The sequence below is a fragment of the Alexandromys fortis genome, unplaced genomic scaffold, assembly GCF_014885135.2.
Source record: "Alexandromys fortis isolate MF-2015 unplaced genomic scaffold, M_Fortis_MF-2015_v1.1 scaffold_143, whole genome shotgun sequence".
Lineage (NCBI taxonomy): Eukaryota > Metazoa > Chordata > Mammalia > Rodentia > Cricetidae > Alexandromys > Alexandromys fortis.
Genome location: NW_026068044.1, coordinates 3,960,087 through 3,972,711, shown reverse-complemented (window position 1 = coordinate 3,972,711; position 12,625 = coordinate 3,960,087). Strand labels below are relative to the sequence as shown.

At 49.8% G+C, this 12,625-nt stretch overlaps 1 protein-coding gene across 2 annotated transcripts in view; it reads left to right on the top strand.

Moving 5' to 3' along the window:
- Positions 1–1,990: 1,990 nt before the first annotated feature.
- Positions 1,991–12,625, top strand: part of Ptprm (protein tyrosine phosphatase receptor type M) — a 669,075-nt gene continuing 658,440 nt past the window's right edge. For both annotated transcript variants that reach the window (XM_050166205.1, XM_050166204.1), the window contains exon 1: positions 1,991–2,202. In XM_050166205.1, the coding sequence (XP_050022162.1) occupies positions 2,130–2,202 (73 nt within the window). In that variant the 5' untranslated portion in view covers positions 1,991–2,129. The remainder of the gene's footprint in view (positions 2,203–12,625) is intronic.

Genomic DNA, 12,625 nt, shown 5'->3' with positions numbered 1-12,625 from the left:
AAACTCTTTTTTTTTTTTTTTTTTTTTTTTTTTTCCGAGACAGGGTTTCTCTGTGGTTTTGGAGCCTGTCCTGGAACTAGCTCTTGTAGACCAGGCTGGTCTCGAACTCACAGAGATCCGCCTGCCTCTGCCTCCCAAGTGCTGGGATTAAAGGCGTGTGCCACCACCGCCCGGCGATCTCAATTAATCCGACTTAAAGACATCCTTGGAAGCAATGAGACCACGTTTGGCTTTTACTCTTTTATGGATGCTCCCACCAGCATCAAAATGTTGTGGCGGGTTTGTGGGGGGGTGGGGGGGGAGTTTGTCATCATTTACTTTTAAAACACAAATTTGAATTATCTTATAAAGTATAATTTCATCCAAAAGGTCAGGTTGCGGATCTGACCTGTCACTAGTTGGTTCTTTTGGAATAAGTATGAGTCTTCAAAATTTCCCTTCCAGGTGCAGGCTAAGCCCAGCAGGTTCGCTATCTGATAAAGCCAAATGGTGATGTGTGTGTGTGTGTGTGTGTGGGGGGGGTGGTGGTGGTGGTAAGCGAGTGATTAACGTGGATACTTCTAAGCGAAAGGCCTCACCAGGACCTTCTGAAAGGGATACTCGAAGAAAATACTGGTAATGTGTTTGGTCTGACAGACACAGAAATTTTCTGGGTGGAGAGCCTTCAACAACAGGACTGAGGAGTTTGTTTTTGTCTATAGTCTTTAAGAGCAAGACAAAGCAAGTGACAACTGCCCGGAGGAGCCTCCCGGTGAAGCAGTGGGGAGAGCTCTGGATCCTGGCTATTGACCACTAACCCATGAGTCTCAGAACACAAATGCAGTCCTAATTTAAGCGTGATTGCCCGCAGTTAGGTTGGTAAATAGCCTGCAGGTGCCCTAATAGTTACTGTGAGCAAGGAGAAACACACACACACACACACCAAAAAACAGAATTACAACAAAAACTTGAATTTTACTTTATATTTAATCATTCGTAGCTTTCTTGTTCTCTTAATGAAAACCGACAAAATTATTTTAAGACGTTGTTTGATTCATCGTCCATTTGCACCAGATACAGAAATCACCATTTCTGCCCAAACCCTGGTTCCATACGACTGCTGCCTTCCGAGCTCCGTGCCCCACTAGCGGCCACACGGCGCAGCGGAGTGGCAGAAGCGCGTCCTGCTTCCCGGGCGCGGGGCTCGGGCACAGCGGCGTTCATGCCCCTTGCAAGCTGCAGACCGAGCGACCCAGGGAGCTGGCGGCTCCCGCTCCTTCCCGACGCTAACAAGCCGGCTGCCGCCGCCGCCGCCGCCGCCGGGGACACTGCCGCCCCGTGCCTGGCGCGTTCCAACTCCTCCTCGCCGCCCGTGACCCGGGACAAACTTCTGGTTGGGGCGCGGTCCCTGTCCCTGAGGTCAGCGTGGGAAGCCCCAGGCGCTGCCGGGGCGAGCTAGGGTCGAGGGTGGCGCCCCGGGCGGTTGCTCCTGCCCGCCGGGTCCCGCCCGCGTCTTGGCAGTGGCCGCCCCACGGAGCCCGCAGGCGCCGCGCAGGCCGAGCTGGCCCCGGGCCGGGGACACGGGCGCTCGCGCCCTCTAGCGGGCCGCGGCGGCTCCGGCCCGGCCGTGACGTGGGCTCCTTCCAGCCGGCCTGCGGGGCACCGCCAGTCAGTCGCGGAGCAGGAGCCCCGCGCGCAGCCGGCGCGGGCTTGGCCATCAGCGCGCCGCCGTCCGAGGTGGCTGGCGCTGCCGGGAGGAGAGGCGGCGGACAGCGGGCGCGCGATCACGGCCACGGCCACCGCCACGGCGCCGCGGGCGGCTCGGTCCCGATCAGGGGCAGCGCTTAGGCGGGCGCAGCGCCGGATCCCAGCGAGGATTTGGGCTCGGCGGACGCGCCCTCCGCTCCCTCTCCCAGCGACGCCAGACTCCAAGAGGGGGCCGGCAGGAGGGCAGGAGGACCCAGAACACGGTCCCCAAGCCCGGGAACCGCGGGACTTCGGACTTGTGCAACTGTTGCCACTTTGGGGTCTGCTGTCTCGCTGCTGTCGCGTCTACGCTGGCAGCCTGCAGCTTAGGCTCGCTTACCCCTCGGCTTCCCGCGTCTACCGGCCGCCGCCGCCCCGAGGCGGCCCGGCGTGCACTCAGGACCATGAGAACACTTGGGACTTGCCTGGTGACTTTGGCTGGACTTTTGCTAACTGCCGCCGGGGAGACGTTTTCAGGTAAGCGGGCCGCTCCTGTAGTTCCCGGGGCGCATGGGACGTAGGCTACTCCTGAGTGGAACAGTCCGAGCGAGCTTTGGGGCCGGGCAGGAGCGCGCTGGACCAGGCATCGCGTAGCGGGTGAGCCGGGCTAGCCGATGGCCGGAGGGAAAGCAACTACCGCCGAGCCCCGGGGCCCGTGCAGCACACGCAGGAGCCTGCAGGACAAGCACAGGAGGCGGGACCTCCATCTCGGCGCCTGTCACCTTAGGGCCTGGACTTGTTCTCGGGGCTCCCGGTCCCTGGGCGGCTGGGGCAGGAGCTGCAGAAAACTTTGCTTGAAGTTCCCAGCTGCAGCCGCCTGGAGTAGGCGCTGCGCGGGCCTCTCGACCCTGGTGGCGGCCAGCATGGGCTGCGGGTGCTTAGCTGCGCCCGTGGCGATCTCCCAAACCGGGTGGTATAGCGGGCAATCTCCCGAAACCTGACCTCCCTGCTGCCCCCTGCCCGCCTGGCGCGGTGGGCGACCTCAGCGGGTCCCCGCGGTTGCTCGGGCTTCCTGTGCCAGCGGTTCCCTTTTTGCACCGCGGGAGGTCTCCGCGACCCTAGAGGAATCGCAGCTCCCCAAGCCCTGGCCACTGTGGCTGGGCGCCCGGACCCCACCCTCGGCCTCCCTAACAGAGGGCCGCCTGGGCCATGACAACTTGCTAACCCAGCTGAGCTGCGCGGGGGTCCCAGCTGAAAGGAGGGGATGGCTGTCTGTACCAAGCCAGGCTCAGGCTGCACACAGCCAGACATCGCGAGCCCCGAGGAGCTCTTGGTGGAGATAGAGGGTCGTGGACACGAGTCAGGGGTCAGGAGCGAGACCGAAGCTGACACAGAGTCCCAGAGCTTAGTTCTAGTATTTTCTGTCCCAGGAGGACACACGTGGATGCTTGGCAAATGCTGACAACATTCGCGCAGTTTATCGTGTTTATTAGTTTCATGAATGTCCACACACAATGGTGGCAGTGCAGTTTTGCCTTTTTATTTGAATGGAAATGATGCATTTAACCTTGCAGACTAGGTATAAAATGGGGTTCCGTGTCTTTTCGGGGGGAGGAGGCTTTTATTTATTTTTTTGGTGAACGTAACTTTTATGAAAGCAAGGGGTGCGTTTTACAAACATTAAAGTAGCATAGACTTCTGGCTAGTGACAGCATGAGGCTTGACTTTCTCGGCACCCTGGGATGTTGGTGCTTTGTGTTTATAGGCACAGAAGGTTGTGTCAAGCTTGGTACTGAGACCCTCTAGAGCAGTTGGTGGCAGAGATGAAGGGAGCTGATCCTTAGCTGTGCATTGAAAGAAATCCAAACCACCAACTTTACTAGAGAAATGCTCTTACCCTCCCTTAGTGTCTCCTTAACACCATGAAAATTGCGCGTGCTGAAGAGGCGTTAATGTACGCATGCACAACCGTCTGATGGAAAGTGGATACAGATTTTGGCTGTGTTCTCTTATTAGCGGGTGTGTTGGTTTGTAAGTCTTTTGACTCGTTGGTATTAAAAGCTGAGTTTGAAGGCCTTGTTTTGTTTTTCTCTTTACGAGTATGCCTAACTCTCTTTTGACCTTTAAGCTGTCAGGTTTCATTGTGATGGAGTTTTAAATTCTGTGTAAGGTGGGCAAAAGTATTAATATGGCTCATGGGTACTCTTCTTAAATATTAATCGATCCTTTGAATTAAGCTTTTGTTAACATTTATCCCGGTTTTCCTTTTGGGAAAAATGCATTTCTGTTTGTGGAGTTATACATCTGACTGGAAGCACCTTCTCATTCTTTTTTGGGAAGTTAGTTATCCTGGCATGCTGGTGGGGAGAAGGGAGACAAAGGGCTGCATACAAATGATCATTTAAAAATGTGGAAAATCTAAAACTCTGATGTTGGCAAAGTCCCTGTTTGCAAATATTGGACTTGTTGCTGCACATCGAATGTCTCACCCCCCCCCCCCACACACACACTTTAGCTTTTGGAAAACACAGAGGCCAGGGGCATGCTGCCCTGGGAAAGTGATGGTTGTTGGGTTTGTTTTGTGCATGTTGGGAAGATCCGTTTTGATGCGGCGACACTGGCATTTCCTTCCTCATAGGGTTCTGCTGTAGCTGGCTGCTTTTCGCCTGATTTGGGAGAACAATGAGGCGTCCTTAGAGCTAGACTGTAAGCTCCTTGAGGACAAAGCGATCCCTCCTGTTTCTGGAAAAGACTGGACTTTTGGACCTAACAGCAGGCGCTCACTACTTATTTCCTAAGTTTAGTGCGCATCACCGCCTTTGGCCTTTGGCAGGCTTTGAACTTGCGTCTGAAGCGACTGGCCCCAGGAGGAGGGAGAGACTGATTCTTGAAAGGCAGACAGACATTGACTGTAGTCAGGGGCTGTGATCTTGCCCAGGATGTTCCAAGCCCTGGGCCCTTGCCCTGCTACAATCTGAGCTTACATTTTCCCCTCGGTGTCCGTCTCATGGTTTGGAGTTAAGACTCATTATCAGTCATTTATAGAATATAGAAATAGAAGCGAGTTAGGCTTGTATTTATTTATTTGTTTGTTTGTTTGTTTATTTGTTTATTTATTTATTTGATTCCAGACATCAGAAATGGACTCAGTAGAAAGTAAAAGAATTTAAGTTTTGGGCCCATGTGGATTTTTATAATCTGTATGTATTTCACTCAAAAGGTATTTTTCCATCTTCACCCTTTCAAATCGTTAGGCAAAATCAGTCAAGTTAACTTTCTGTCTTCAGGCTTAGCTTGTTTAAAACTATCCTCTGCGAAAAGACACCAATAAAGGCATCCAGAGAGGTAAATAACATTGCATAAGCAACCCTTTTTCTGTGGTGAGGAGCCCAGCAGTTGGCAAGCCGTTCCACTTTGACCCCGTTTTCAAAAGCCAATTTGTCGTAAGTGTTGGACAGGGAAGGCTTTAGTTCTACATAGGAGGGAGGCCCAATGTGTGAAGCCCGGAAAGATCTGTCGTACAGAGACAGGCCCGAGTCGGCTCTCTGCCTCCCGTGTGAGGAACATATTAAGTCAGCATAACTTTGTTAACCGTGGGCCCTTGACAACAGAAGTTTAGTTTTGAGCCCTTCAAGGATGCTAGTGAGGAAACTGTGGAAAGATGACTGCAGTCTGGGTTGGGTCGTACTGCCTACTGTTGCTGTGGGTAATTCTGCTCTGGTTGCCTAAGGCGTTGGCACTGGAGCAGCTATGCAAAGGGGGGTACTTGAACTCTCTGTTCAGCTTCTGCAACTCCTGTATAAGAAGAACGTGGTTTCAGAACGCAGCCTTGCGAAGGGCTGTTTGCCGAGTGGCTGCTGTTCTGCTTAGCCGGTTGACGCGTTCGTCTTTTCTAGATAACCGCTGTTGTGACGTCTTACATTTTTGTGCTGCCTTCACGAGATAATTGATAGGAAGAAGTACTTCAGGTTTCAATCAGTGAGCTGGAAAGGAATATATGCCAGGGAATTACCATAGCGTTATAGTCTCGGTGTTATGGGTTTGTGGAGAGCTGATTGAGCACAGCCGATGGTTCGGATGTAGAAAATCGCAGGTTCTAGTCTATGTTGTGTAGAGTCATTTTCTGGGGTTCCAGATAAGGAACTCCTGACGTGGGGGAACTGTGGATACTCGGACACATTGCTGGGGTATTTCTGAACGATTTTTCCTTAAGGAACCAGTGATTTTAATTATGCCTTCAGGTTACATAAGCCATATATGAAACGAATCATAGGCTTTAGGTTTGTTAGAAGTTGGTCTACCAATATCAACATATCCGGGACAATTGTCTCCTAAAAGCCTTGGCTATGTTTAGTGAAGTCTTTCGCAGACTGTAGAAAGTTCTTGGCATTATCAGGGTGCCTGCCTCCACTCTGGTGAAACAGCACCAGATATTTAGATATTATTTATATATTATATTTATATTTAGATTAATATTCTTTGCCTTGAGATTTTTGTCTTAGATTTCACCACATTTCCTAAGATGCTCTATTATTTAAATACTTGAAAATATACTTCTCCATTTCGGAAGGATGGGCAGGCTTTTTAACTGAGTTAAATATACTTTCTCTATTATAATGATGGTTTTTATGGTATGTGCCTGTATGTCTGCTGGTGTGTATGCTGATACCCAAGGAGGCCAAAAGGGGTATGAGATCATCCAAGAACTGGAGTTACAGATGGTTGTAAACCATCTCATGTAGGTGCTGAGAACCAAACTCAGTCCTCTCTAGAGTGCTTTTAAACACTTGAGCCATCTTTGTAGCCCCATGAGTTAAACACTTTTCATTTTTTTTTTAACAATTCTCTAAATGTAAAACATTCTTAGGTGACATTTACTATCCATTTTCAATCCATTCTAAGATTCCTAGTTTTGAAAACCAACCTTTCCCCCCAGTTTTCTCATTTTCATGTCTTTCTGTGTTCCTATCTGTATGAATACAGCGCGGAATTGCTAATAGGCTTATCTCATAAGCCAGGGAAGGTTTAATTACGGCCGACTTTCCACCTCACTACTGAAATGTTTTTAAAAGATACAAGATGCTGCGAGCCCTCTGCTGTAGGAGGACGCAGCCTTTCTGGTACTGTACGAATTGTAAGGTTAGTCGTCAGAAAGCCAGAGTTTATCATATAACTTTTATCAAGAGAAAAAAAAAAAGCCACCAGAGGCAACCAGACAGGGCTGTCTCTGTTGGGTGGGGAGAAGGAAGGATGTAGTCACCAAGCTTCCTGCTCCACAGGGCACCCAGTTTCCCTTTGGTGGGGCGGCTGGCAAGTCCAGGGTATAATTAAGGGCCTGGGAGTGTGAGAGAGAAAAGTAAAAGCAGAAAACCAGAGAAGGGAAAAAGTGTTTGGTAAGATGGGGAGGCCCTGGGGAGGGTCTGCCTTTAGGCTGTTTCTGTTAAGCGGGAACCTAAGAGAAGTGGGTTCCATAAGATGGGAGAGATGCCCCTCATAACGACAAATGTCACTTCTCTGGGGAGCTGGGGGGGACCATGCACCCTCCTGCCTTTCCATGGCTCTGGGATAGGTGTCTTGAAACTCAGTGTGGGCAGGACCACCTGGGCCCATTGTTTCCAGAACTGCTTTCCTCAGCCCGGCGATGTGCTTCTGATGGCCCTCGCCATAGAGCAGGGGTCCCAAGAGCATCTGCAAGTGATCTTGTCTTGTGGCTAGAGTTTGAGACAAGTTGTTTCAACAGAGAGCATCCTAAAGTGTGGTCCATGTACCGGTGGCGGTGGCGGCAGCAGCAGCAGCATTCAGGAAGTCCTCAGCTCTTCAACCAGAAGCTCTGGGGTCAGGGGCCAGAATTCTATTAGAAAGGGTACTCCAGAGAAATCCAGTGGGCCTGGGGATCTAAGAAACATGATTGTAGAGGAACCCGGATGATCAGACTCCTCCCCTGACTGCGGCTGAAAGAGAACTGGGGCTGGAAATATAACGAGCCTTGAATCCTTTCTCATACGCTGCATCTGCTCCATGGGCATCCAGATGTGGGGTGTGGCTATTGTGCCTGTTACATGGGACCAGCAGCGTGACACCAGATAGCAGGCTTCCTCGGGGCAAGATACTAGACCCAGCCAGCCGCAGGGTTGAAAAGAAAAAGGGGGGGGGGGTCGAAGAGATGGCTCAATGGAGTCCCAGATTTTTATTTAATGTAAAGTTTGAATTAAATTGCACTGCCGTGTCCAACCATGAGGCCCTTCTTCAGGTTGGAAGTGGATAGAGAATACTAACATTTGTTGGATTCGTCTAAGAAGGAGCCAACCTAATGGACGTATTACAACAGTGCCCTCAATGCAAAAAAAGTATTTATTGCTCACTTGCCGCTTCCATGGCCCCCTGGTAGGGTCAGATAAGGAAGAGAAGTTGTTAAACTTTAAAAAAGTCGTCCAACTACTTAGACTTTCCAAATCCACCAAAAACTCAAGAAGCAGGGACCTCGGGTGCAGAACTGTGAACCTGGGATTTTTGGGACTATACTTAGTTTCCAAATTGAAAACAAAAAGGGCTCTTGTTTTAGTTTAAAGTGTAACTTTGTATCTGACATCAGAGCCTAGCTTTCTGTTGGCACCTGAGACCGCAGCTGCATCTCCATGGCATTTAATAGGTAAAGGAGAGGGACCACGCTGCTGCCTGAACACGTTCAGTGGATGTTTTCTCAGAAGCCGAGGGCTTGTCAGAATCTAACCCGTCTCCTGCTGCCTCCTCTCTTGCCGCCATCTACTGCTTATCGCTAGTTTTAGCTGTGTCCCCAAACCCACCTGCCTGAGCCATTGAGGGGCATCCTGGACTCATCCATCTATGGCTGAAGCAAGAGAGAGTGGATCCCCACCTGGTTTATACGTTATCTTCTAACTCTCCGTTAGAAAATTAAAATCTGTGTAAGCAGCTGTTCCTTCAGTGGCGCTTGTCCTCTATGTTGTACCGTCCGTACTACGTGTACTACGGTACTACGCCTGTAGCGCAGAGCCTGCACTACAGGACCGTTCGCAAGCCACACAAAGGCCTGGAGATTTAAACACACGAAGACAGAGACACAGGTCATGCTTGAAGCAAGAATGCCCCCCTTTATTGTGTACCAGAGCCGCTTATATAGGGTTCCTTAACTGATAGCCACTCCCTAGGCAAACCCAGCAGAAACCACTCCCCTGCCATCAGGAACTCCTGAGGGTCTCCTGCTCAGAGCAGCTACAAACACAGGAAAACAGGTTGTTTGGCTCAGAGCAGCTGCAAGCCTAACAAGTTGTTTACAGGAAATTCAGGGTCTGGGCCCACAGCCCCCACACCCAAAGACAGATGATACCCACTCTCCACTTGCCTTTGTAGTTGTCTGATACGCTGAGTTAATCTCTATAGAGAGGTGGAACTGAGCAGAAGTAGGCATTGGTAGGCAGTGGTACACAGTAGTAGGCAGAAGTAGTTCTTTGCAAACCCAATCAGAGTTCTTACTAACCTCTGGAGCTTAGCAGAATCCATGCTGTGCAGGCTGTGTGGGTCTGTGGCACAGCTGCCTGGACAGCTGTCCGTCCATGAGCAGGCACTTATATATGGCATTGTTGTTTTTGAAAGTTAGGACGTCCCAAAAGCTTGCTTGGAAATCGGATCTAGCCATTGTCCTATTTACCACCCAAAGCCCATGAGTCACTTCTGACTTTTTACAGGAAGCTCAAGCAAGGGGCTGTAGAGGGACAGGAGGATATGGCTGCGTTTCCTGTAGGACTGTGGATCAGATTAGGGGCCTCCCAGCCAGGGTGAACCATGACTTCAGGACATCAGGAGCTAATGAACAAGGGTAGAGCAGCCAAAGACCTGCTTGAGCAGAAGGCCCCAGATCCTTCTTTGGATGAGGAGGCCACTGCTTAATAATAGTGATTATTTCAGTCTGCTACAGCCTAGGCGACCGCGAAACATCCACCTTTTCTGAGCTCCAAGGCAGGAGAGCTGATAAGACATCTATTTGTGTTCAGATGCGTGGACCTTTTTAATCACTTATTCAATATGCAGGAAGCAGATTTATTGCAAACAATCAAAAAAATGTTTCAGCCTGGCTTCCTGGGGCTGCTTGAGGCTGCATGCATTTCCTGGCTTCCCCAGGGGTGTCACAGGTGGGCTTTCACCAGGGTCCGAAGGAACTGGGCCACTCTCAGCGTGAAGGGGTCTTCTTTTGTCTCTCCTCTCTTAACAGTTATGTGCCTGAAATGCATGCGCTATATGTCCTGACTAGATACACATACTGCCAGTGGAATCTGTCACATGACCAGACTGTTTAACATGTAGTAGCTGTTCAGTGAATGTGAGCTGGAGCTTCCCTGAGAAGAGAGAACTAAGTCATCTCAGCTGGCTGTGCCCCTTCTCTTTGTCCCATCAAGTCTGACATTTTTTTCTTTGGGATAACCTTAATTAAAGAACCCGATGTGGGTTTACTGCTTGGTGTTGCTACCAGTTGATGAGTGTAGAAAGATTCTCTGATCACTAAATAAAAAGTAAAAAGAGGCACCTTCTGGTAACTAAATATACAAAAGTGAACCTGTCATTTTATCACATATGATAAAGATTTATTTGAAAACAATTTAGAAGTAGAATGTTGGTATAATACTGATCACTAAAAAAATGAAATATCATGCCGTACAGTTATTGTGATCCCCTTCCCAGGGGGATTTGGCTTAGCTGGTGGTATGTCGAAAGAGCCGTACTGATGGACTGGCAGAATGCTTCAGTCAGGAATTTGCTTGCCTCATAGCACAAGGACCTGAATTTGATTCCCAGGACTCACTGGTTATCTGGTCTAGCCCAATCAGTGAGCTTCAGGCCCATGAGAGGGCCTGTCTCAAAGGAAGCATTCCCAAGGACACCTGAGATCATCCTCTGACCTACGCATGTGCGCATATAGACACACACATACACACACACCACACCATACTCAGACACAGGGACAGACACGCACACACACACATACGCCACATCATACTCACATTCAGGGACAGACGCACATGCACACACACACACATAAACACACACCATACCATACTTACACACAGGGACAGACAGACAGACAGACAGACAGACACACACCACATCATACTCACACACAGGGATAGAAACAGACATGCACATACACACATACACACATACCACACCATACTCACACACAGGGACAGACACGCACACACAGACACATACACACCACACCATACTCACACACAGGGGCAGATATACAGCCATTGTACACACAGAGACACACCGCACCATACTCACACACAGGGACAGACATACACACATCACACACACACACACACACACACCACCACATACACGTGCACACACAGAGTGCACACTTGCCCATGCACTTGCACTGCAGACACACATGCACGGGGGGGGGGGGAGTGTGTGTGTGTCAGGTTTGTAAACAAGAGGAACCACGGCACCACCAGCGAGAAGGTGCTGCTAGGGGAGAATGTGCGCCGCCTCTGCCGCCCTTCTTAGTCCTGGGACTTTCCTCATTTGCATTCTGTTGCTATGGCCAAAAGCAGCCCAGAGAGGAAAAGACTCATTTGGCTGAAGGTCACCGTCAGTCATCTAGGGAAGCAGGGCAGGAACCCGAGACAGGAACTGAATCAAGAGGCCCTGGAGGAGCACTGTTGACTGACTTGCTTCAGCCCAGATCCCAGGACATCACTCCCAGGGGGCTGGGCCCTGCTACCTCAATTAACAATTAAGAAAACACTTTGTGAATGCAGATACAGGCCAATTCTTCACTGGAGGGTCCCTGACAACCCAGATTATCCATCATGAAGATGAAATTAATTTCACCTCTACAGATCTCCGACTGGATCACAATACTGGGCTCTATACGCTAACCCCTTCCTTCAGTGGCCCGTCAGGCAGTGATGCCATAAACAGAAGCCACAATGGACAATAATCACAAAGCTGCTCTACTTCTTTGACTGTAAAGTGTGTCCACTGATTAGAGTGTATTCCCACGAGGGCACTGGCATTCAAGGGTACGTTCCGGTCTACCGTAAAACACAAAGGCGTGACACCTTCGCATGTCCACCACGATGGTTACAGGCAGCTTCGCAAGGGGAGAGCATAGGAAATTTACCGAGCTAACTTTTGCGCTCACACAAGAGCTTTCAGGTTTCAGGGAAGCCTGCCCATTTTCCAGCTGAGGTTCAGGGAGTGTGGACAGCCATGTAGAAACTGTAGCGGTGATATATGTCTGTCTGCCTTTTTCTTGGCCTTTAGGTTTGAGGCAAGGCTCTTTTGGAAGGAAAGTTGGGGGGGCAATATGGCTGCCTAGGTCAGGAAACAGTGTTGTAACACAGAGGACATTTCCCGTGGTGCTAAGATAAGGACCCAAGTGCCTGACCCCGTCTCAAATGGAGTTATTCCTTTGTCCAGTTACCTGTTCATATTTTTTTGTGTTTATTTGCTTGCTTGTTCATTTATGTATTTACTTATCTTTATTTATTATATATATGTATGTTGTGTGGGCTTACTACCGTAGTGCATGTGTCTGAGAACTTGTGGGAAGGAGTTGATTCTCTTCCCAACATGTGGGTCCTTGGTGGGACCATTGGAACTGGCAGCAGGCACCTTTGTCCACTGAGCCACCTCATCAGCCTGGAGTTGAACTCTTTTCCCAGAGACAGCTAAGGGACCGTGAGCAGGGTCTTTTATTGAATTTCAGTCTCCTCTTCTGGAATAATCCTTGTAGGATTACTATATGCCATTGTGTTAGGGACCCTCTTAAGGGATTGTGGCTCTGTGTGTGTGTGTGTGTGTCAAGATAGGGCATTGGTCTTGTTGTCCATTTTCTATGTGTCTCATGGGTTTATCAAACAATTTTCCTATTTCTGGAGGTCAAAAAAGGCAGAATTTTGCTCGACATTCTTAGGGCTCAAGCTAAGGGGACTCC